At 41.6% G+C, this 25,562-nt stretch overlaps 1 protein-coding gene across 1 annotated transcript in view; it reads right to left on the reverse strand.

Annotated features, from left to right (window-relative positions):
* The window catches only part of GRIN2A (glutamate ionotropic receptor NMDA type subunit 2A), a 365,357-nt gene that overhangs the window by 66,301 nt on the left and 273,494 nt on the right, over positions 1–25,562 (reverse strand). The window contains exons 6-10 of the mRNA XM_059038424.2: positions 18,475–18,680; positions 12,215–12,383; positions 11,949–12,102; positions 7,187–7,312; positions 3,340–3,569 (exon numbers count right to left, since the gene is read on the reverse strand). Of these exons, the coding sequence (XP_058894407.1) occupies positions 3,340–3,569; positions 7,187–7,312; positions 11,949–12,102; positions 12,215–12,383; positions 18,475–18,680 (885 nt within the window). The remainder of the gene's footprint in view (positions 1–3,339; positions 3,570–7,186; positions 7,313–11,948; positions 12,103–12,214; positions 12,384–18,474; positions 18,681–25,562) is intronic.

Genomic DNA, 25,562 nt, shown 5'->3' on the forward strand with positions numbered 1-25,562 from the left:
GGTGGGAGAAGGGTTGAGGGAAGAAATACCATTTATAATAGGATTATCTACTATGTTCCAGGCACGATGTGAGGATTATTCCTAATCCTCATATCAAGCTTGCCAGAATGGTATTAAACCCCCTCTATCAGGAAATTAAGCTGTGGGGATACTGACACACGGAAGGCCATACAACTACTATATGGCAAGGTCAGGATTTGAATCCAGATCCATTTGACCCCTACGGTGTTGCTTTTCCCACTACATTAGTCTGCCTCCCAGGGATGGATTTCACCAACCACAGTAACACCCAACATTTTGGAAAGGGGCGCCACCAACATTCCAACTTCTTTAATAATTCCTAGGGGAGCATCTACCCATGAATTCACCTACAAATAATTTAACCGCAAGCTCATCTGAGCACACCATGGGCTCCAAAGGTGATTCTTTCACAGCAAGTATGCAAATGGCTTAAAAGTATTATAAACCTGAGTTGTTACGTAGGTATTCATGATGAAAAGAAAGAAAGAAAAAAAAAAAAGAACACTTGTGTACAGTATTAAAATAAATTGATTCAATATAGATTTTATTTTGCAGACTTTCTTGGTGTACTTGCCATTAATCTTCTGGGAGCATTTAGCTTATTTACTCTAAGAATTTTGCTGTTCATCTAATTGTATCAAACATTTAATTAAAAGAGCTTGCTGCTAACACTCTGAGCATGGAAACTGAGCTGTATCTCATGAGGATATGGTATCTGTTACTAGATGTTTCCAAATCAGAGAAGGTCAGTCTAATTATTAGTGTTTCTAATTAGTTTTCCCACAAGCAGTCATGTTATTAGACCCAAAACTAGGTAGCAAGGGATTTTTCCCCCTTGCTGTTGAAAGTAGCAACAAAAAGCAAAATATGCTGCCAGCTCCTTTCTTGAAGAATCTTCTCATCCAAAACTTGGTTTCCCACTGCTCCCAATGTTATCTCTGGTCACTTATTCTAGGAACTGTACATTTGCTCCCATGACGTGATGGAATCGCATAACGGTTACAGGCTACCGGGCACATTCACATGTGCAGCCTCCTTCCATCCTTACAACAACGATGATTCCCAAATGTTCAGAGAGGAACTAGGAGGCACAGCAAGGTTACACAAAATAAAGGCATCACACAGGTAGTATGTGGCAGAGAGGAAAAGGAACCCAACTTCCCTGACTCTGAGTGTAGGGCTTTCTCTGCTGCCTCCCATATGCCAAGTGCTTTAGGTGAGCCGAGGAATTGGGTGAGCATGATTTATGAAGGAAAGGCTCCAGGAGAAACCAGGAAGGACATGGGGGAAGAAGGTTAGGGAAGGTGAGGAAGCCAACCAAGGGTGTGATTATGAGCAAAGTCTCAGCCTCAGCCTGATCCTGCAGGGAGCTCTGGAGAGTAAACTGCACCTCTGAGTTTGCCTAGAAGCAACAGAACAGCTGGGCTTTTGTACTCTCACACTGGTTAGCCATTGGTTACAGGCAACTGAAAGATTTGGGGGACATAAAAATATCCAGGCATTTACCATTTCAGTGCCCCAAGGTAATCATCCTCTGAAGGTCCCTGGTATGAACCTTTGTCAGCAAAGGTGAGGCTGGGCACACAGAACTGAGAAAGGGATCCTAGGCCCCAGGCGGGGTGCCCACAGCATCCAACACACTATGCATTTCTTGTTCAATCAACAAGTGTGCACTGAGCATCTACTAAGGGCCAGATAACCCTGACATCCCCTTCTTCCAAGTCAATTTTAATCTCATCAGTTTTATCTCCTTTACAGCACTTATTCCTGCCTGGAATTTTCTTCTCCATTGCATTTACTTGTGTGTTGTTTATTTCTTCCTACTGGAATTTAAGTTTCATGGGAGCACAAGCTCAGGCTGCCAAGTTCACCATGGTGACCAGGAAGACTCTCCCAAGAGGTGATAGTTTCCCTAAAAGTTGAAAGTCAAGGAGAAGCCGGCCATGAGAATAAAGGGGGAAGAACATTCCAGGCAGAGGACATGGCAAGTGCAAGGGCACTGTGGTGGAAATACACGTGGAGTGTCTAAGGAACAGAGAGAGGGCCTCAGCAAGCGAGGGGGAGGGGACGTGGGGGGATGGGCCAGATAATACAGGGCTTTGTCACCATGATGCAGAGAGTGGTATCTACTCAAGTGGCATTTCCAAGGAGGAGCCATCAGAGAGGCCAACTGCTCATAAGGTTGGTGGCGCTTTTGTGACGGTGACTCACCCCAACCCCTCACCTTCTCTCTGATGACAGGCCTCTCTGTACCTCTTTCAACCACCGTGTAAATCACGGATAAGCTGTTACGTCTTTTCATGGGCTGATTTTCTATTCAGCAGTCTGCTGATGAATGCTGAAAGGATATATGTAGACTCATGCCAATAAGATATGATAGTGAGATTTTATAAAGAGACAAATTATCCCCACATACAAGACAGAAAATCTTTGAAGTGCTGCAGTCCCCACACTGCTGAGCTTAGCAAGTCAGGGTTTGTTTCCTGAAACTAAAATTTCAATAGGAGGATATACCCAGTTTACCTCTTCCTCCCTGTACGTTTCTGAATAGCTACTCACACCCTGCAAACTTCGTTACATGGCAGCGGAGAATGGAGAGAGCAGGTGTTAACACTCCCATCTCCCTGAGGTGGGAAGCACAGCCCCAGGAGGGAGGATTGAAGGTGAGTCTGAGTAAAAGGAACCGGTGGGAAATGAAAAACCTCCCTGCTCTTTTTGCGTCCCTTGAAGAAAGTTCAGGTGAGCCAGGAGTGCTGGCAATGGGGCTGATTGGCTACATAGTGAAAAGGAGCTGTCAGTTTTGTCTCTTGGTAGGGCTTACAGAGGACTTTTGTTTTCAAGTCAGAGAATCCAAGGCATGGAGCATGTAAGACACTCATACAAAGTCACGAAACTAGGAGGTACCTACAGCCGAGAGCATCCCACTTCACCCCACGTTTCTCCTGATCCAAGGCTAATGGATCTTCCTCAGCATCATACTCTCCTTGGCAAGATGAGCTCCAGCCTAAGCTGTAACATGAGTCACAGACCTCAGTAAGCATCACCAACACAATCATATAAATATGAGAAACGACCACGGGGGAAACTACGTTTCCAAATTAGATCTGGACACTTTAAGACTTAGGAGAGATAAGCTTAAGCTTCTGTTCCTGAAACTTTTTGAAATATGCCCATTTGAGTTAAGAGGAAAAAGAAAATCCTCTGATTCTGTGCTTTAGAGTTGATGGGTTTGGATGATAGGAGCCTGATTTACTTCCTCTGAGGGGAGAGCGTTTAAGATCAACCCCTCAGGCAGAGAGGAAAGCAAAGTGACCTTACCTTTTTGTCACTGAGGCCAGTTACTTGGTCCACAAACTCCTCCTGGATCATGAAAGCAGCCAGATTGGCCGTGTAGCTGGCCAGGAATATGACGGCAAAGAAGGCCCACACGGACACCATGATCTTGCTGGTGGTCCCTTTAGGATTCTGGACAGGCACGGAGTTGTTAAACACCAGGCCCCAAAGGAGCCATATAGCTTTTCCAATCGTAAAAGAAGGCCCATGGGGTGCTGCAAATGACAGGAAGGACATTCTCAGCACCTCCTCAAAATGCACACTTGTGAGTGTTTGATACTATGCAGTGGCTCCAGCAACACTGAAGGCTGCCAGAAGACGGACTTATATCATAGTGTGTCCCATCACTGCCCCAGAACCACCACCACAATGAGTCCCTTTTTCTTTAAAAATCAGCATTCTTCCCACATTTCTATATACCTGGCTTTTGCCACATTTCTAAAAAGACAAAGAAAGAAAGAAAGGAAGAGAGAGAGAGGGAGGGAAGGAGGGAGGAAGAAAGAAAGAAAGAACAAGAAAGAAAGAGAAAGAAAGAAGGAAGGAAGGAAAGAAAAGAAAGAAGGAAGGAAGGAAAGAAAGAAAGAAAGAAAAAGAAAGAAAGGGAAAAAAAGGAAGGGAGGGGGAGAGAGGGAGGGAGGGAGGAAGAAAATGGTTATGCAAAACATGAGTTTGAATTAGAAGTAGTGTTATGACCTGTTTTAAATGTGGATTTGATTTCCATTTGGGGAAGCAGAGCCTTACAAAAACATGTGCATGGGGGCTGCTTCAGTATTCGTCAGATGTGCTTTCGTACTTATAAGAACCATGCAATCCAGAGGGACTGATGCTTGATATTCTAATCTGATTGTTCCTAGCAATGGCTCCTGTTCAAACTAAGATGTGCACAATGTAGGAATTAAACCAAACTAAAACACTCTCCAAATGGAGACATTAAGGAACAGAACAATAGAGCTTAATTCTTCTAACACTTTACAGATGGAAGATATTTGGTTGCAGGGTCATGGAAAATGAACTCTGATATCACAGCACTTTTTCTCCCTCAGCGTGTTCTTAAGATTCTTCTTTTTTTTTTTTTTTTAAAAGATTCTTAAGTGCTCCTTGCAACAGACTTAACTAAAGAGGCAGAACAATATGCCAAAATTTATTGGGCAGGGGAATATGCAGGCTGTAAAACACACATGTTAGAGCTTTCAAATCTGTTTTCGTGCAAGGGGAAAAAATCAATTTATGCCCTCATTTCATGGGAAAAAGGGTCTTCCTTTAACAGAAGGTTTTTATGTCATTTAAGTAAATGAAGATATGAAAAAAATGATCTACTTAGACTTCAGTTGGCCATGCACACAGAGTGGGCAATAAATAAAGTGGCAGCAGTGAATCCAGATTGATGGAAGTTATGAAGTTCTGGGCAGAGAGCCTAGTTGGGAAGCAAGCTTTCCGCACATGGGAGGCCAAATTCAGGCTATCGCAATACTTACAATATCCATATACAACACATTAGAGAGAAGGCAACTAATTCTATTATTCTCAGTCTCAAGCTCTCCTCTTTTTCTTTGCCTAATTTTATGATCTTCTGGGCTTATTCCCGAGAGGCTGAGAATTCTTAGTAAAAAATAAGGGTCAATCCAGTAAACTTCATGAACTACTTCATTTTATTAGGGATGCATGTTGATCAGAAGTGACAGCTATTTGGGAATCAGAAATGGGCAGTTGCAGGGAGCTGTCCAAGACGTTTGGGAATTCCTGATTCATGAAGACTATTACCGGGTCATATAATTTTCCCCATAAAGGACAATGAGATGTAACAGAAAGCTATTTTGTGCAAGGAAATAAGTAGCTGTCATTTCCTGAGGGTTTTTACATGCGGATGAGCAGAAAACAAAAAGCCTCCAGGTGATGGAAGGAGTTTGCATGCTAGGTTCCTTCCTGCACAATAGTGTGTGCTTCAGCCAAAGGAGAAATTATTGCACGTGGTGGCCTTTGGATAGTTTTCTAACTTCCAAGATACATTTCAAATGTATCCACTCTTTCCATCTCCATTCTCTCCATCCAAGTCCAAAACACTGCAATTCTTTCTCTTGGGAAACTGTACCACCTTCCTAACTGGTCTCCCTCCTTCCACTGCAGCCACCCCTCCCATCGTCTTGACAGACAGATAGAAAGTGACCTTTCCACACCGTACAGGTTTGCATTCTGCCTCTTCCCTGCCATTGTATTTTGAAGAAAATCTGAAATGCTTACCACGGTCAACAGCCTATCCCTCTGACTTCATCTTATACCACTGTCTACCTCACTTACTCATAATTTTTCTGTTTCTTGAGCATATCAAGATTGATCCCATGCCAAGGCCTTTGTATCTGCTGTTCCCTCTGCATGAAATGCTTTTCCCTCAGTTTTTCATAGGACTGAACCCTTCTCATCCTTCAGGTCTCAACTCAAGCATCATCTCTTCCTAAAGCCCTTCCCTGCTTGACCATCATACTTAAGAAGCGCCCATATCCCATCACTTCACTGTGGTTTTTCTCCCTTCTTCTTGAGATTTATTACAATCTGTGATTATTCATTTATATGTTTACGTGTTGTCTCCACAACTAAATTCGCTGTTGCCCGAGGATGAGGAAATCTCCATCCCATTTACCACGTTTAACCCCTGCTCCGGTACCAGGTACTCTGGAAATGTTCATCAAATAAACGCACGAGTTCACAAACAACACAAGCTCTGATTTTGCAAACGTAAATATCTACTCTCCTGCAGTATGATCACCCATAGAACACTGCCTCGGGACGCACTCTGTTGGAAAGCTTCTTACTAGTTAATTACATTACCCATTTAATGAAATGCTGGCAACTCTCCCACTTAAACACAACATGATTACTTGTGGCATTTTAACTACATTTGGTTGACGGTAGGTGGTTTATGTGGTAACCACTGTTCTTCAGTGGTTAAGGAGAAGCGGGAGGATTTCAGTAAAACTAAGTTCCCAATAGATCCCCGTGACCTGCTGGCTCTTTCCAATATTGAATCTTCCAAGCAAAAAGAACATATGGCAAATTAAAGTGCCTTGTTTTTGAATAACTGTGCCTTGCAGATATGCCGTCTTCCACCATCTAAAGTCATTTTTCAGGAAAGAGATTTCGTCCTGGCACCCTTCTGATACCATCTACTTAGAATGTGTTGTGCATTGAGAAAAAAATCACTCGAAATTGTGTAATGTGTTTATGTATATGGTTCGTGTGGGAGCCTCTTAAAATGTTATGGCCAATGAATGCATCCCAATTCAATTTTCTACTTACTGATAGCCACTTTATCAAGTACAATGCACTAAGGTCAGGCACTGTCAAGAGGAAAACATAACTGTTTGGGGAAAGTTACCATTTTATCATATATTTATATATTTATCATCAAACGAATGTGAGCATGATTCGGTAGTTTGGAGAATGTTCTTAACCTAGATTCTATAAAACCATTTCCTTTGCACAGACTGAAGTTGAGACTCACTAGTAGTTTTAACATTTGTTTTGATGCACATTTTGAAAACTGCCAGGAAACGTTTTCAAATATGCTTTCTCAGCAAATATCAGTAGTTTTTCACTTAACTATTGACTCCACATTACAGCAAGGTTAAAATGTCTCATTTTTAAGTTTTATCCTTCTTTTCAGTCGCAGGGAATAACCCATACTTGTATGGCACTGCAAGTAATATCAATGACCCAGCATGATGTATACGACGGTACGGCAAGGCAACATAGGATAATGTGTTCTAAATCTGAACTCTTCATTGAAAGTAAATTACATAGCATTGACTTTGAATCATGCTTATGAAGCTAGTCTCACCTTTCCCTTTGGCTAAGTTTCTGTTGTATCCAACAGGACTGAAGTATTCAAATACGAAAACAGCTATGGCGGATACAATGAGCAGCATCACAAACATCATCACCCAGACGGAGGCGCTGAATGGTTCTGCGGATAAACAGGCCAGAGGGACGGGAACATGGTCAGTGAGCGCCTCCTCACAACCAGGGCTAGCAGGAAGCCTAGCGGCCCATTTGCAGACTCACCGAGAAACCCACTCCGATGTGAATCTGATCATTCAAAGGAAGCTAGTCATTGCTTATTCATACATTTAAATCATTCTCTATTCTACAAAATATGTGATGTATTTTATAAGAATGCACATCATAGGATAGAAACAGAAAAGCATATGACATTTTACAAATCAGGTCAAGGATAATAAAGACAAATTATAATGGTAAGACCAAGGGAGAAAGTTAAAATGCAAACAAAGAGGCTACAGGGTCCTCTGTAATTATAGAATCATCCAGGGGACCAAAGCTAAAGAGAAACAAGACTAGATTCAAATAGTCAAACATAAGGCACCTGCCAATCAGCATGAGTTTTATTTTTATTTTCATTTTCATCTTGACATGCTGGAGGGAGGACGTGCAGGAATTCTAGAAGTAAAGGGAGAATTATAACCTGGTAGAAAAGGATCGTAAAATCGCGGGATTGACAGGAATATTGGAATGTCATAGTCTGCCCCCAGTACTATCACTCTCTCCATTTCACCTTCTGCTTCGGACGGATGAGATCTCTACAATTTAAAAATCTTGTCGAGGTTGGTAATGGTTAAACGCAATTGAAAAGTCATTTGAGGATATCACATTCACACGAGAATTCAACGAAAACGCATCGTTTAAAGGTAGAGGCAATGAAGTAGTAGATGGATAGATGGTTATTTCCCCTAAAAATAGTTTTCATCAGTTCATTTTCATGTGGGTGTCTCAGAAGGGCAGGCCAAGACACAAGGTTCTAAATCTTAGATTACTTTAGAAAGGTAAGAGATACTATGTAAAACAAATTAACATTTTTATTCAAACTGATTGAGGACATGAAAGTGAGCTGAAAGGAGCCATTTTATCCACGTATGACATAGATTTGCTAGAAAATCAACAGAGACTAAAATTTTTTAAATGAACATAGCTCCACCTTGATTGCATCATTGGGAAGAAACTGCCCTTGGACACCAATGAACTTATAATCCTTTTCATCATGAGCAAACATTTTCTAAGAATAAAATATAAGAAGCCCAATAATACCTCTCGAATAGTACACATTTTATTATTTTTAAATTGTTTTTTTTCTGATGAAGCTAGTAATAATAATAAAGAACTAGGCTGATAGCAGTCCACCTTTTTATTAAAGTCTGTGACTACCTAACACAGCTAGAGTTCATCACAAATTCCAATGTAATGAGCTTAACATATAACAAGAAACTAATATGTCTGAAGCTTTAACGATATTGGATAATTTTAAAACCTGAAGGAACACTTTGTAATGCAGTTTTGATAGTGCAAATACTTTAAGAAGCAACAGGTACCAAGACAACTTACTTGACTTAAATAAGCCAAGATGAGCTCAAAGAAACCAATGAGACTAAAACTGAAATTTATCTTAGTTAAATTTAACTTGACTACAAACAATATCGTGTCCCTGAAATCACAGCAATTTGGTAGTAAGGTGTATCCAGGAGAAAGAAATGAATAATTAGGAGATCAAAAATTACTTAATATTCAAAAATAGAGATGTTAAAGTAATTCTCCAAGTTGGATGTGTTGATGGCATAGTGTGTCTCAGCAGAGGAGGATCATTGTAATGAGTAAAGGGGCATATACATGTAAAGTATTTGGTGGTGTGCTTTGCACACTGCATACACATAATAAATTAAATGGAATAGCTGCTTGGTTCCACGGTTAAAGCCAGAATTGGTGGTGGTGGTGTGCTGTCCAGGGTCCTGAAAAAGGCATTCTAGTTTAAAACACTCACACTTATTAATCTGATAACTCCTTTTCTCTGCAGGTTATGATGACATTATTAAAAATATTAGGGGAAATCCTTACTGAATTCTTGTACTCACATGTCAGAATCTGCAAGTCTTCAGTGGACTTCACTGGGCATTTGATGTATCCTAGTCACTAACTGGTCAGAATATCAGATGGAAACTGATCAAGAAACTGATCCCAGATGTTTTCTCACTTCGAAGTGACAACATCTGTCCCTTGACTTGTGAGGATGGCAGAGAGATTCTGCTGTAGTATTCTGGTTTTAGTAAGTTAGGTACCTATGAGTGCCATGAAGGATGGCTATTCCCAGACACCACACGCACACACACACACACACACACCCCACAACAAAGAAAGTCATTAGAACAATGATGAGCTACTGTCTGTAGTGTCTAAGATGTGACCCAGAAATATTTTTAGATAGCTCTGGATTACATCCTCTACTGGACAGATTCAACAGATTCAACATCTGTCCATGAAGGAACTTTAATCTAGAAGAGACTCCAGCTCATCGTTTCTTTGGATCAAAGACTCCAACCTACTTGGAAAGTCTTAAGAATTAACTGAATGGAAATATTGCCAGAGACGTCATCTCTGTCCTTGAAGAGTCGCTGGTTACATTTTTACACAAAAGCTCAGAGGCATTACCTTCAAGTGTTTCCGATGAGTTAATGGATTTTGTGGAGGAGGGAGAATAGGAAATAATGAAGAACAATGCAATCAGATTTTGAATGTTTGGCTCTTCCAGATGACTGAGCCAGTGAATGGAAAAATGTAGCTTAGCATGGTTCATTATGACTTTCAAAACCTGCAGATAATGACCGCAAATAAGGGGGTGCACAGTCAATCGAATAGGGATGTAATTTAGTGACTAGGAAAAATATTAAGCCTTCTGTGTAAAAACAGCTTTGAAAATAGCTTTCTCTGGCCACAATTTATTTTATTCTTAAAGATACAGTAGGAAGAGTAGGGGGGAAAGATGTTTAGCTAAATTTAGCAAAAATACTTGACTTTTATGGAAATGTTCTACTAACGCAGATAAGATAAAAATCTAGGGAAACTGGGTTGAGGCCAGATTCAGTATCAGTGACTCATATTTACGAGACAAATCAATGGATATATTTTTCCTCTTTGATTGAACTGGACGAAAAGTTCTCTCTAGCTCACTAAGAAGGTAAGTGGACAACTTTCTCTTTCCATTTCTTCCACGAACTCCCTTCCTCCAACCTCTAGGACCAAAGACCTCTGTTAAAGGTTCCAATAGGGGATGGGGAAAAAGACGATTAGGAGTGACTATGAGTGAGAGTATATCCAATAATTATTGACATTCTGCTTGTGTTGTCAGTATCAGTAAGCAGTATTTTTCATGATCCAGTGAGGCTCCCTTATTAAGATATGGGCATCGTTACCCATATCAGACACAGGCACAGAAAGAACACAGTGAGGTGTGTATTTCTCAAGGTCCACATTACTCCAACAAAGGTTACAAAAATTGAAGCGAGTGCAAAATCAAATCCAGTGAGTGGTAAGGATTTCAACAGCTTAAATGGATTATCGAAAATGAAAACAGTAAATCCATATGTCTCTGTGAGTAAGGCAGTATCCAAAATCCTGTTAGTCAACATTTCACTCATGAGAATGAAGCATAGAATGCTTCACTGGATGCTAAGACCACATACAAATGAAGACAGTGGGAGAGTAAGGCTATGGGCTTGGAGCTGGCATCCACAAATGGGCCCTAGTCTGCAGTTTTAGTTCTCTAATAAACAGAGTTTTTTTTGTCTTTGGAAAAATGTAAGAAATTCAGTTGACCCTAATCTAACTGTTTTCACTCTCTCCCGCAGTTTCCTTCTAGGGGTCAATGTTTGTCTTAACCTTCCCAGTTTGGGACAAACCCACTGACATGGGAATGCCAAGGGGAAGTTGATCTGAATCCCATGATCTTCAAGACAGTCACTATCAAAAACTATTTATGATGACAAAACACTCAACACAATGATTTCCTTTAAAGAAAAAATTAAAAGTGCTTGGCTATGTTCCATGCAGTTTCAGCTATATGAGCCAAGCTACCTAATGCATAGCTGCTAAAGAAAACCAGATGAGAGAATAAAACAGAACTACCTTGCTTTAAAAAATAAAAACCTTTTGTGTAAAAACATAAATCTAGGAAACAGTTAAAAGGAGAGTAAGAAGAATTTCTTCTCTTATAAACCATTCAGCTTAAAGAATAGTCACATTTAAAATATGATTCCATTAATTTTAAAACAGTGTATCCTCTTCAGACTGCTTCTGTTTTGTTTATCAGAGTACTGGTATAAATCATGGCACAGTCTTCATTATTTTTACTCTTACATCCAGTAAATAAATGACTGTCATTCTAGTGAGGGTGGAGGATGGGTATGTGGCTGCTAAATAAAAGTTTATGAGCTGATTTAAATTAACTGTGGACAGACAGGTTTATTTTTTAAATGCTTTCAAGGCTCTAAGCAATATATCTACTAATCTATATTCTACACTATCAAGGGTGGTATCTGAATATGCGATTATATTTTTAGCAGCTATTTCCACGTTAAAGATAAATGGAAGATGTTAACTGGGGGAAAATTGGGGTAATTCAAATGCAACATGCTTTCAACATGCTGACGTGGTTACCTGGAACGGAACTAGGTCCCATCCGGTCCTGTCTTTCGAGCAAACAAGACAAAATACCTATAATTCCTCGTCGGAAAGAAACAGTGACTGTGAAGTTCACATACCTAGAAAAGCAGAAGGTGATACAGTGCCATTGCTTCTGGAAACCATGACACTGATTCCTGTCTCCACAAAGGGAACAGAGAAGTCCACCACTTCAGAACGTTCCTCGTTGATGGTGAGTGAGCCAACTGCCATGACTGCCCGTTGATAGACCACCTGGACACGAGGCAAGAAAAAGAACCGTCCCTTTACTTATCCTTCCCACCATCCCTGAGGACCTTGGGCCCTAAGTCTGAATGAGGGCCCTTGGGATGAAAAGATAACTTACCTCACCGATCATTCCATTCCACACATTGTTAACTTTCTTGCCATGCTTCCCGTTAGTTACCAGGTAAAGGTCATAGGTAAACTTCACTGTTCTCGAAAGCTTCTTTAGGATATCGATGCAGAACCCCTTGCAGCATTTTTTAACATTCATGCCCTCATTGGTTGAATTGCTGTAGAGGAAATCCCAAGGTGGTGGAGTATTAGTACTGGAAAATGTGTTCACAGCCATTACCTACACTCTTCTACTATTTTTCACATGCGAAACTGAGGCCCCAAATGAGGAAGCGGCTTTTACAAGGACGTTCGGTGAGTTTACGACAGCAAAAGTAGAAAGTGTTCTTAATTATGACAATAATCATGACAACAGGTAACGCTTCTTGAGTAATTACTATTTGCCATGCACTGTGATCAATGCTTTCTACTAATTGTTGGATTAATCTTCACAACATTTTTCTTAATTAGGCAGTATTCAGAGCCCCATTATACAGATGAGAGTTGCTACCTCTTAGTTTTTTAAAGCTTATAACACATACAACCTCTTTAGATCAGAGTTTAGTCATCTAATCTAAACTGAATTATAAAAAACTTATTGGAAAATGGAGGAGAGGAAGATGTGAAATTCTCAGAGCAAGGAGAGTTTTGCTTTATCCTTTCACTGAAAATAGAGGTTGGCAACCAAAGGGAAGAAGAAAGGATGCCTTACTTACTTAGGAAAGATACTCTCCTTGCTGAGGAAAACTAAGAACTATCAGCTAAAGAATCAGGAGACCTGGGGTTTACTCTGTGCCTGAGTCTGTGGACTTAATGTCTCTTGATCGAGTCATCTCACAAATGAAGGCTCATTCATAACATTTTCCCTCCCTACCTATGTGGAGGAAGTGTAAAAGGTGACACTATTAAATAGCAATGTCCTTGATCAGGAAAAAGCACTATTAAAATACAGAGGGCATTGCTGTCTTAAAAACTATCATAATCTACCAAGGTTACACTTGTTGCTTTTGTGCCAGCCACTTTGCTTTATTTACTTGACAAAGTCGTACTCAAAGGACACTCAGAAAAACCAGGAATGCTTTTCAAAGGGAAGGAAACAGGGGTCTTCCCAAGCGATAACAAAAACTATTTAAACAACTGCTACAGGAAGATCAAGACCTCTCTGGGAAACGCACTTGGTTCCACCTTGCCCTGGGGCATCCATTAGTACCACTCTCAGATGCTGAGTCACGTATTTCATAGGGTATGTGCTGCCTCAATATTCCATTGTTGACACATCTACATACCGAATTGTTATCCAAGCACTAAAATGATGTTTATGGAAATCTAACAGGATAATAGGAAAATACCTTTCCATATCTTATGATGAAAGTAGGTTACATAGTGATACATACAGAATAGTCATAGCTATATAAAAACAGCTGAGCTTATGAAGTATCTGGATGGAAAAACAATGAAATATGAAGCAGAGCTATTTTTGAATGGTAAGAAATGGGTTTTTATCTTTTTCATATCTTTAGGGTTTTTTCCCCAAAATTATCTGCAGTGAGTATATACTACATATATAATTGGATAAACACACACACACATTAAGCACCATTGGTATATATCTATATCCAAGAATATGGATAGAGTTGACAATATAACTTTGAGTAATGGAAGTAGGTTGCAGAATGACAGCTTTTTTCATGCTTTCCTTATCTCAGGATCACAGATCACCTATCCTGAATCACTGTCTTCACCACTGCTCCCTCCTATGCTGTCTCTGAGCTCTGCTCAACCAACCTGCATCTGCCAGCCAGGACCACGATGGAGACTTCACTCTCCAGCCTTGAAGCTGGACAACCTGCTCAGACTCTTCTGCCCTCAGTCTGGGGGTGCTGTGGAAGGCCACATCCGCATGCATTTACAGATGACGACTGGTGGACTTAACTCTGTAGTACAACAGGAAGTAGGGACTTTCCCTCTCTCCACCAGTTTCCCAGAGCAGAAAGGGTCAAGGTGGAGTTACAACTGCCATAAACATGATAGAAATATGTCCTAAGTACATTAAATTAATGGCATGTCCAAATATGATTTTCTTCTTGGTATCTGTGGCTCTTTGAAAAATGTGCCCAAATCAAAGTCTCTCTTTTTCTTTTTGGCCACTACAGGCCTTGCATCGATGCCTCTTTACCACCTCTTTCCACTTGCAGCTCTTTCACTCTCTGCTCCTTCCCTTCTTCTATTACAGCCTCTTTCTTCACCTGGTCAAGATTCCCGGGAGAGTGTGGACAGGAGTTACAAATACCCCAGGTTTAAGATTCAGGGTCATAGCCATAGAGTGACCTATCTGCTTCTTTGACCTCGCTGGAACTTCAGTCAGTTTATGAGTTAATTATTCCCTCCATGTCCCCTAATACTAGGTGTATTCTAGTTACCAGTTGTCACTGATGCATTTTCACCCAACAAGCATCCACTGAGCAGCTACTCTGTGTAAGACATGGATCTAGATTCTGGGGACACGGGATGAAAAAGAAGCAGAAAGTGTACTAGTTGAATTTACCATGGGGGTTATGGAAACACAGACCATATTGGGAACTTCTGTTTCTTGTTATCACAAACCTTGAGTGTGTGTGTGTGTGTGTGTGTGTGTGTGTGTGTGTGTGTGGAGGGGGTATGACAACTATCCAAACATCTGAGAAATGGTGCCCATGTAATCTCTCTGCTCTCCACCGTCACCCCAAAGAAAGGGAGACTCATAAAAACAAATATGGGGAAAGGGATACAATAAATCATCAATTCGCTGGCTCTATAATTTCCCAGTGTGGCCAGTGGATGTGCCTTGCGAGTCAGACAGAGCTGCTTTCAAATCTTGGGTCTGCCCTTGACAAGCACGGAAACTCGATGGGTCTCTTCATTCACAGACCTCAGTTTACTTACCTGTGCATTGAGAAGGCTGATACTTACCTTGCAGGATAGTTGGGAATATTAAATAAGGTATCTAAAGCATCTCTCACATAGGTGCTTAAAAATATATTTCCTCTCTTTTCACCAACGATTTGACAGTTTAGGGGATTAACTGGCAGTATCCCTACATATCAAAACAGGTAATTTTTCCTGAATTTTCTCTTCACGTCTTAACACTCAACTAACAGGTAAGAAGAAAAGTCTGATTTCTCAGCCCATATCCTACTACCTGATTTTTTAGAAGACTGATGTGTGCCCTCAAGACTCCACCATTTACCAGAAGTGAGAGACAAAGGGTTTTCCCTGAAAGAATATCACCAAGAAAACAAACACAATCATGTTGTCCAACAGGAATCCTTTTTGGAACCAATCAGCCTGCCTCAAAGATATTACCTTTAGGAAATGCAGTTGATCTAATCTGTGTTAATGTTGGGATTACTGGATCTTAGTAATTTTCTATTGCTTTCAGGTAAATCAAAGACTTTAATTTCCCCTAGAAGCACAGTACGATTCTCATGTCACCAAGTGGGAAAAGGAAAATTGCAAGCCACCCCCTCCCACAGGAACCCAAATCGTGCATTTGAACTTGTTAATCTGTTTCTATTCTTCAGTTGAAAAGACAATTCTTTTAAAGACAGTAATTTATTTGGAGGTTCACTTCCTCCAGACCAATGTGACTCGGGACTTGGTGATCTATTGTTTTCGGCTCCAAGTCTTCTGATTTTAAAGACTTTAATCTCCAATGACTGAGTGTGAAGCATAAGATGCCCTACTTGATTGGCACTATTGAATCAGAGAAGCTATTGTTATCATAAAGGAGGTGCCCCAGTGGGCTTATACTCTTTGCTTTGTGCCAGCCACTCTGCTTTCTTCATCTGACCAAGTTCTGCTCAAAGAACACTCACCCAAGTCCAAACCTCCTTTGACAACTTTCCCACATTACCCCTTCTGTCATTCCCCCGGCTCATCACTTCCAAGTACTGCACTAGGCTTCCTTCTGTTTCCCGAACTCGCCAATCTCTTTCCTCCCTCAGGGCCTTTGCACCTGCTCCTCTAGCTGGGTGGCTCTTCTCCAGTTCTTCACATGTTTGGCTCCTTCTCCTCCTTTACTTGTCACCTTAAATCTTACCTGTGTGAGCTGCAGGTACCCCATATACCTCAAGTGACTCCCTTATCACACCACCGTATTCAGATCCTTCACGAGGTTTATCCTAATGTGGAGCTGCCCTGTTCCCTTATTGGTTGAGTAGTTTTTTAACTGTGTGCACCCCTTGACTGCAAGATCCTTCCCAGTTCATGGATGCATCCCCCATGCCCAGCACTGTGACTAACACAGAAACTATGCTTCATGTGTATTTATTTATTGACTAGTCTATTCAGAATTTCAACCCCAAAGAGGCTGATGACTCCAAAAAAGGCTGATGATTATTTACGGAATAATCCAGCAGAATTTCAACTCCAAAAATGCTGCTTATTGATAAAAAATGTCTCCAAACCAAAATGCACCTTCATAATACATTTAGCAATCATATCCTTAAAAAATTATCTTTATCCAAAGCACTGAGCCGTGGGGATTTGCATCTTGTATAATAAGAACTTAGGTTGGAATTTGGAATGTGGGAGGAAAAGTATCCATTCACCCTCCGTTCAAGTGTCATCAACATTGGGGTGTCAAATTCTGTGCTTGTCACTGAAGACACAAATATTAATAAGCCACGTTCCCTATAGTTAGGCAGATAATACTCTGGGGGAAATACAGACAAACTGTAAGCCATAAAGCAAGTGAGAAAGATAGCTAGAGAGTGTTACGGACTGAATGTTTATGTTCCCCTCAAATTCATATGTTGCAACCCTAATCTCCAATGTGATGGTATTTGGAGAGGTAATTAGGTCACGGGGGTGGAACCCTCCTAAATGAAAGTAGTGCCCTTATAAGAAGGAGCAGGACAGCTTGCCTCCTCTCCTTCTGCTCTCTACCGGGTGAGGCGGAGACAGCTGTCTGCAAACCAGAGGGTCTCCGTCAGACACCAGATCTGCCAGCACCTCGATCGTGGACTTCCCAGCCTCCAGAACTGTGAGGAATAAACGTCTGTTGTTTAAGCCGCCCACTCGTGGTAATTTGTTATAGCAGCCTGAACGGATTAAGACATAGAGACAGAGCCAAGGTACTGTGGAAGTAGAGAGAACTAACTTAGCTTGTGGAGGGAGTGTTAAGACTTAAAGGGCAAAGCAAGAATTGTCCAGGTGAAAGGAGGCAATCAGAAAAAAAAAAAAAAAAAGATTTCCATCCAACGGTAGGCTTTTTCCTTTTGTGAATCCTCCACAAGGGTGGTATTTGTGTTTATGTTTACATTACAAAGACAAAATTCAGGGCCTTGGACTTGGCCATGAAGCTTTATGTGTCTCCAAAGGGTTTATAGATTAGGGAGAACCCTTCACCAGGGGAATCTGATAAAAAATGTCAGTTCCTCTTCAATCGTAATAAAAGAGGAAATGACTTAGATACAATGCTGGTTGGTTGCTGGTGACCGAGGAGATCCCCAGGAGATCAGCTTCACCTTAAGCACATCAGAAAGTCACTTGTGGGCTTCCCTGGTGGCGCCGTGATTGAGGATCCGCCTGCCGATGCAGGGGACACGGTCCGGGAAGATCCCACGTGCCGCGGAGCGGCTGGGCCCGTGAGCCATGGCCGCTGAGCCTGCGCGTCCGGAGTCTGTGCTCCGCAACGGGAGAGGCCACAGCAGTGAGAGGCCCGCGTACCACACACAAAAAAAGAAAGTCACTTGTAAGGTGGATGTTGACCCCAAAATGGAGAGAAGCTTTGAAAATTCTGAAAAGTTTGTATCTGGGAAATAGAAAAGGGGTGGAAGGAAGTGGTAGATATGGTTTGGGGGAGGGAGCAACCAGAAAAATACAAAAGAAATAATTATTCTAGGAAAGAGTGAAGGGGAGGGTTGATTCACCATACTGGTTAAGAATATGGTGGTGGAGTCAGATGGACAAGTGTTTGAGTCCTGCCTCTTCCATCTACTAGCTGAGTGGCTTTGAATGTGCTTCTTAACCTTCTCATAACTCAGTTTTTATCATGTTTAAAATGGGCAAAACCATGCACCTCGTGTTGCCGTTGTTGGAATCAAATGAACGCAAACCCCCTGGTGTAGTTCCAGGTCTTTTAAAAAATCCATTTTTATATGCACCTATTATAATAGAGTATATTTTATATTACATTCTATTCTTATTGTAGAGATACCACTGTTATCAGTGATACAGGCTATTGTAAAGGATTGGGCAACATTCAACCGACAGCATCCCTGGACTCACTTGGTTTTGATGAACTTCCGACACGGCACAGTGTTCCTCACACACGTCTCAGTCAGCGGGTCTATGTCTTCCACGATGACGAAGGGGGCCTCCTCCAGTGTGACGATGCTCAGATGGTTGTCGTCTGGCTCACAGTCCGAAAACGACTTGTACCTGGGCCACACGGCGTGCCTCAGGCTCAGGGTCTGGTTCTCCCACTTGCCCACCTGCAGTGCAAAGAGAAAGACACGCCTGTGCTTTCCTGCACCACTGGCTTCCAGAAAGGTGAGTCCTCCCCCGTAAGAGGCATGGGAGAAGAACCCCATCATCTTCAGGGCTTTTCTGCTACCTACCTCAACGTACACTTCTGTTTGTATGCTAAGAAAGATGGGGACAAAGGGAAAGCAGAATACTGCACAGCTCCCATGCCCTGGACTCTCCCCAGACTAATAAATACGGGGGGTGGTGACAAAGCACTGATGCCGTTGGAGAGCCCCAAGTGATTGTGATGTTCTGCCAGAGCTCAGGACCACTAATGTCATGAAAACAGCAAGGACTTTTAGAATCAGAGGTCTAGGCTTGACTCCCCAAATCTGCCACTTACTAGCTGTACAGCCCCAGGCAGGCTTTTAATCACTATGAACATCTGTTTTTTCATCTGTAAATAGACTCAAGTCCACCTACTTTATAAGGATGTCGTGGGAATTAAATAAGGCAATTCGAGAAAAGCGTACAGGGCAGTGCTCAGCACATAGTAAGGACTCCAAACTCTCCCTTTTAAGTATAGAAGAGAGCCAGTGAGAGGGAGAGAGGTTTTAAAAGTGCTAAGAAAAAGAAAAAGAGGAAAGGGGAGAGGAAGACGAAGTCCAAGAGCAAAAAAGAGGGAGGACTGGTGGGAGAAACAAGGGGGTAGAGCAGGTGAGCAGACGAGAAGCTGCCCTTCAAGCTCAGATACGGTTCTATTTAAGTTGAAATTAAGGTGAATTTTTATTAATTCAGCACAGAGTGGAGACTTTTACTGCTTACTGTACATCAAGACCTGTCAAAACAGAATCGATTGTGTTCCCTCTGAGCAGCTGTCGGCATCTTAGCGAAATCAAATTGAAGTCTGTATGTGTTGAACCTTAATTTTACTTGACAGCTTATTGGCACTCTTCGCATACACACTGGGAGAAAGCTGCCCCCAGCACTGCATTTTGTGCTTCCTCTTCCTGCTCCCACGTGCAACTGCTCGACACCACAGGTCAGCGCTTTATTCGTAACACAAACCTCAAGGAAAATACCTCGTCTGAAGAGCTAAGTGCCAAGTCCAGCCTTGTCTGTGTTGATACGACCCACTCACCTCTCCTCCTGTAATGTTAAGTGTCACCAGAAATGAATCTCAGGCCCTTAAAGAGAATTCAGACACACTGGACACCAGGAGAGGTGATAGGTGGCAGGAGAGAAGGCAATCGGTGCTTTGGAAGATGACATCATCATTTGGACTGGAAAACGTTTGCTGCTCGTAGAGAAACATGCTGTGTGGCCAATTAACAAAACTGTCCAGCTTCACTGATACCTTTCTTTTTAAGATAGGAAGGGCAGTAGAGTAATCTGGTCAAGCAAACACGTTCATCTCCTCAGGCTGTGATGTAACACAGGCTGGAGAGGATGTGGAGCCCATCATAATCTTAATTCATTCAACATAGATTTATTGAACATCAGCTATGTGCGTGCTGACACCAGCCCGGGAACAATGAGGGATAAAACAGAACGATTCCTGCTTTGTTGGAACCATCAGTCGGCTGCTAGACAGAGACCAAGCCAATAATAATAAACGTGCAAATAGATAAAGAGATATCCAAGCTCTTCCTTTTGGAACATGTTATACCCATCTCTTTCTTTCTCATCTCCCTTAGAAAACTCAAACATAGCCTTCAAAAGGGCCTGGGCAGTTCAGTGGGTAAGACAATGGCTTTTGGAGTCACACAGAACTAAACGCTAATCCTGGCTTCATCCATTAGCTGAGCAGCCTTGGGAAAGTTGCTTAACCTCTCTGAGCTTTGCTTTCTCTATCTGTAAAATGTGGATTTCAACAGGATATGCTTTCAGAACTGTAGTGAGATTTGAATGAGCCAAAAATGCCCCTGAAGCATTGAGCACAGAACTTAACATGTAACATACACGGCAGCTGCTATTATTTTATTATTGTAGGTAGCATTTAAGATACAGCTCAAATATCACCTAATCTGTAAAAGCATTCCTGTCTTCCCTGGTAATAGAGAACTTTGCTCCCATCTCCACCACAGCATTTGATGCTATACTTACAGCAAGGTCACTTTTGAGCGTGTCTGTGCAGTCAGGAAATGTGCCAATATTACCACTTAGTTTAATCCTACAAATTCCACGTGGTAAGGATTATTATTCCAGCGTCACAGTTCAGCAAACTGAAGCACAGAGAGATTATGTAAACTGCCCAAACTTGCACAGCTAGTAAGTGGTGGATCCAGATCTATACCGTGGAACTATGTGAATCCAAAGGTGCTTTCCCACGAGTGTTTCTATTAACTGATCTGCAGTAATCAGGTTATTGCTCCGAGACCCTTTCTTCCTTGCGGAGACAGCTCCTAAAGTCCCAAGGTAACATAAATAGAGGCAAAGCCCGTTTAGCCAGCAGGATCTCTGGTGATGTCACTGACCATGTCACATACCCTACACCATGGGAGGCAGGCAAAGGTTCCAGCCCAAGGCTGACTCATGGAGAGAGAGGCTGCAAAGTTTTATGAGTTCCCAGGGCGCAATAACTTCCTAAATCTCCTCTAAGTTCCTCTCTCCCTTCCCAACGTGTCTAAGTAAGCACCCATGGGTCAGCCAAGGAGGGTGGAAGCAAGTGGTGGGTGGGAATACTTGATTAGGAGCTGAAGCTGCTGTGTAAACACTGCCCTAGATCCTGAGAGCTCTTAACCTCCTTCTCTGAGTCTGACAGGCTCCTGTTCCAAATGCCAAAAATCTCAACTCCAGGATTTTATATACCAGATAGGGGAGAAACAGACATCCTTCGCTTTCCCCTCCTATGTTCCTATTTACAAAGGACTATAACTGAGTCTGGAGTCTGTAGACAGGCTTAATAGAGATTCATTTACTCCATAAATATTTACTGAGTGGCTACTAGGTGCGAAGCATTGTGCTAGGCACTAAGGGTACTGCAGTGCCAGCAGCGTAACTTTTACTTGCAAGGGATTTTTATGCTAATTGGGAAGACAAACATGAGTCAAATAACCACGTAAAAATGTACATCATACAAACTGGGAGGAAGAAATAAAATATGGGTCTCAGACTGGAAAAAGGGGGAAAGAAATCACATAAGTCTTCCCCAGAGGTGGCACTTAAGCTGAGATTGGAAAGCCAAGATGAGTGGATGAGGGGAGAGAGGAAGCAGAGGCAGGAAGCGCCCTCCAGGCTGGCAGGGAGCGGATGATGCAGAGCCTCGCAGGCCCAGTTAAGGAGCTGAGATTTGCCGTTAAGAGTTAATCTCGTCTGTATTCCAGAATGGAAAAAGAAATGAAGAAATCATCACGAACATGGGTCCATATATAACTTTCCCCAAGGTGGAAGCTTCTTGCCCCCTCCATTCTTCTTTTTTTATTATGGAAAAATTTTAACTCATATAAAAGTAAAACACTAGAATGTATCTCCATCTTCCCATTATCTAGCTTCATTCATGACTAACTCGCGGTCAATCTTGTTTCATTTATACTCCCAACCACATCTCCCATATTATACTGAAGGAAATGTCAGACATCATAACATTGCATTCACAAATCTTTGATTTGATTTAAATACCTAATTTTCATTTGCTTAACAATATTATACCTCAACAACCTATGTGTTTGTGTATATGTTTCACTCATTAGATTGTGATTCCTCAGTCTAGCAGGGATATATATATATATATTATATTATATACATTAATATATATGTATATTAGTTGGTTTCTATGTCTACAGCTTCTAACTCAGGGCCTGGAACAGCTGGATAGGTGTTGATGGAATGAATGAACACACCACACTTAGCAGAGTCTGTAACATTAGATGACAGTGGTTTGTGTCTCCTAATCCCAAACTCCTAATTTATCCCTCCCTCTCTTTCCCTTTGGGTAACCATAAATTTCTTTTCTATGTCTGTGAGTCTATTTCTGTCTTGTAAATAAGTTCATTTGTATCATTTTTTTTTAGATTCCACATATAAGTGACATCATATGATATCTGTCTTTCTCTGTCTGACTTGACTTCATTTAGTACGATAACCTCTAGGTCCAGAGATTATTAGGCACTATTCTTAGCACTATTTTAATTCTTATAAACACCCTATACACAAGAAGAAGGTGTGGGCAGATGATTTTTATCTCTATCATGAATTTTGGACTTGAAAACAGTCCCAAATTCCCCCAACTAGGCTGTGTGGGAGAAGAAAAAAAATCTTTATCTTCAAAATAAACTGGATTTTGGTGATAAACCTTTAAATGTTTTCAGCAAATAAACTGAAGTTTTGAGGACAAAGAAAAATAATTGACCTCTAATGGACAAAAGTGATTTTGTTAAAAGAAGTGTAGAAAGGGGAAATTAACTTTGTAATGTTTTTTAATCTGTTCTTATTAATAAAATTTAAATGCTGTGCTTTTAGAAAGCTAATTCCTCTTCAGCTCCTAGGAAGTGTTTTGTGACAGGGCAGTGATTCCTTATCAAAACGTTCAGCCAATATTTTCTCAGAGCAAAGATAATTTCATCTCCAGAAACTGTCATAAGTTAATATTCATCCCTTAAGGTCTGGTTAAATCCATAGCGATGTCACAGAGGCTGCAAGAGGCTGGAAGAAATGAGGTTAATAGATGTTTGTGACTCTCCTTTCAAAGAGGTATGAGTGCTTGATCGCATTTGATCTATTCGTGAAATGCTTACAAGAGACGGTTAAAATCACCTCACAACTGTTCTCTCCCAAGCCACTCCCTAAAAACGTATATCTAAACACCAAAATCATAGATCTACCTCTACTCAAATCCTTCCATGACGCATACTGTTCACAGAATCAATCAGACTCCTCTTACATTAATGGACCCTACAGTATAGGTCCCACAAACCTCAAGACACTCTGTCCTCTCTCTTTCTATCACTTTTTTGATTTCTCTTTTGTACACCCTATACACACCCTCACACTAAAACATATACATCTACACCTTCAAACACACATACACTTACACCTACACATACTCACACATGTATGTACGTATATATGTATGTGCGTACAGTTAACCCTTGAGCAACGTGGGGTTTAGGAGCACTGACCCTTCGTGCAGTCAAAAATTCGTGTATAAGATATAGTTGGTCCTCCATAACCATGGTTCCTCCATATCTGCAGATTCAACCCACTGGGGATCATGTAGCACTGCAGTATTTACTACTGACAAAAATCCACACATAAGTGGATTCAAACCTGTACACATGCACACACACATATATATATATATCATACATTTATACATCTATACATAAACACACAGCTGTACTCATACCTACCTGAATTCACAACACACACATATATACACTCACCTCCACACACATACAACTACACATACACACATGCCTAACACACACCTACACTCACACCTCTACACACACGCACAGCACTAAGCCACAATGACGCATACACTTTTCACTCTCACCACACACACCCCGAATGACACCCATTTCCCCGCCTTTGCCTGCACTACTTCTATGTGAAATTCCTCTCCTTATCATCTCCAGTGACTGAAATCCTACCCATTCTTTCCAGGTACAGCTCAAACACCGTCTCTCCCCTGCAGCTTAATACTCCAGCTGGAATGCGGTTTTGAGCATTCTCTTTTTCCCTTGAATTCTCTCGCTTGTTCATTCATGAGCTCAATACACATGCGTCCAGGGCTTTACACTGTGCCAGGCACCGCAGGAGGCTCTGGGGCTACAGCTGTGAGCAGTGCAGGCTGGTCCCAGTGCTCGGACTTCCTAGTGTGGTGAGAGAAGAGGAGTTAAAGCACACTGGCCATGAGATAACATGAGATAATAAATGCGGTAACTGCCATGCTGGCGTGGGCACAGGATACTACTGGAGCAGAGGGCTTCCTGCTCTGCAAGGAAACCAAAGATGCTTCTAAAGGAGTTGACTTCCAACCATGAGCCAGACCAGCAGAGCTGGGTGTGGCTTGCTCCAGAGTTCTATCTTTGTTCGTAGGGCAATGGACTTGTGTAGAGGGATGCGGTTGGGGATGATGGAAGATTTTTAATCAGGGGAGGGATACAATCAGTCAGACGTATTAGGACACTTCTTCCCAGGGCAGTGCAGAGAAAGGGTCTGTGGCTAAGAGATTCTGAAGGCAGAGTGATGGGTCAGGAGGCAGCTGCATTAATCTGGATGAGTCTGGCAAAGGGCCGCATGGGGAGGGGGCATGAACTCACAGGATCCCAAAGTGGTGGAATCAATACAACTTAGAGATCGATTGTGTAACTGTATGGTGGGGTGCGGATTAAGGGCTCAGTTTGCCCTGTATTATAGAATCTCTGGCCTGGCCAGCCTTTCACACAACATGACCCACATCGGCTGTAGTACAGTGTTCACCACATTCCAGTTCAATAAATATTTGCTGAACTGAACTCGATTCAGAACGCAACACGGCATCAATTTTTACTTAGAATTCAAAGTTAGAAGAGGAGAGTTGCCTGTTTACTCAGATCCTCTCCTTGGAGACAAGACAATACGGATTGTAAAATTAAAAATCAGAGATGAAATTTATTAAAACCGACAACGAAAGCAGAGTTCACGCTGCCTGTTCTCCAGCTTGACTAGCCCTGGTTAGCTCACTGAGTGATTTCATAACCAAGGGGGAAACAGGTCTTAAAACAAACACTTCACATGTGCAAAACACCGGAAAACATTTCACTCCAGATAATAAGCAGGGATTTACTCCCAAGCTGGAGAAAATGTGAGTAATTAACTCTTCAGGAAGATGAATTTCAGGAGAAAAACAAAGAAATTTTAAAACATAGAGTAATTAACTCTAAGAAAAACAAAGAGTAATTAACTCTTCAGGAAATGAATTT

The sequence above is a fragment of the Kogia breviceps genome, chromosome 14 (genome assembly GCF_026419965.1).
Source record: "Kogia breviceps isolate mKogBre1 chromosome 14, mKogBre1 haplotype 1, whole genome shotgun sequence".
Taxonomy (NCBI): domain Eukaryota; kingdom Metazoa; phylum Chordata; class Mammalia; order Artiodactyla; family Physeteridae; genus Kogia; species Kogia breviceps.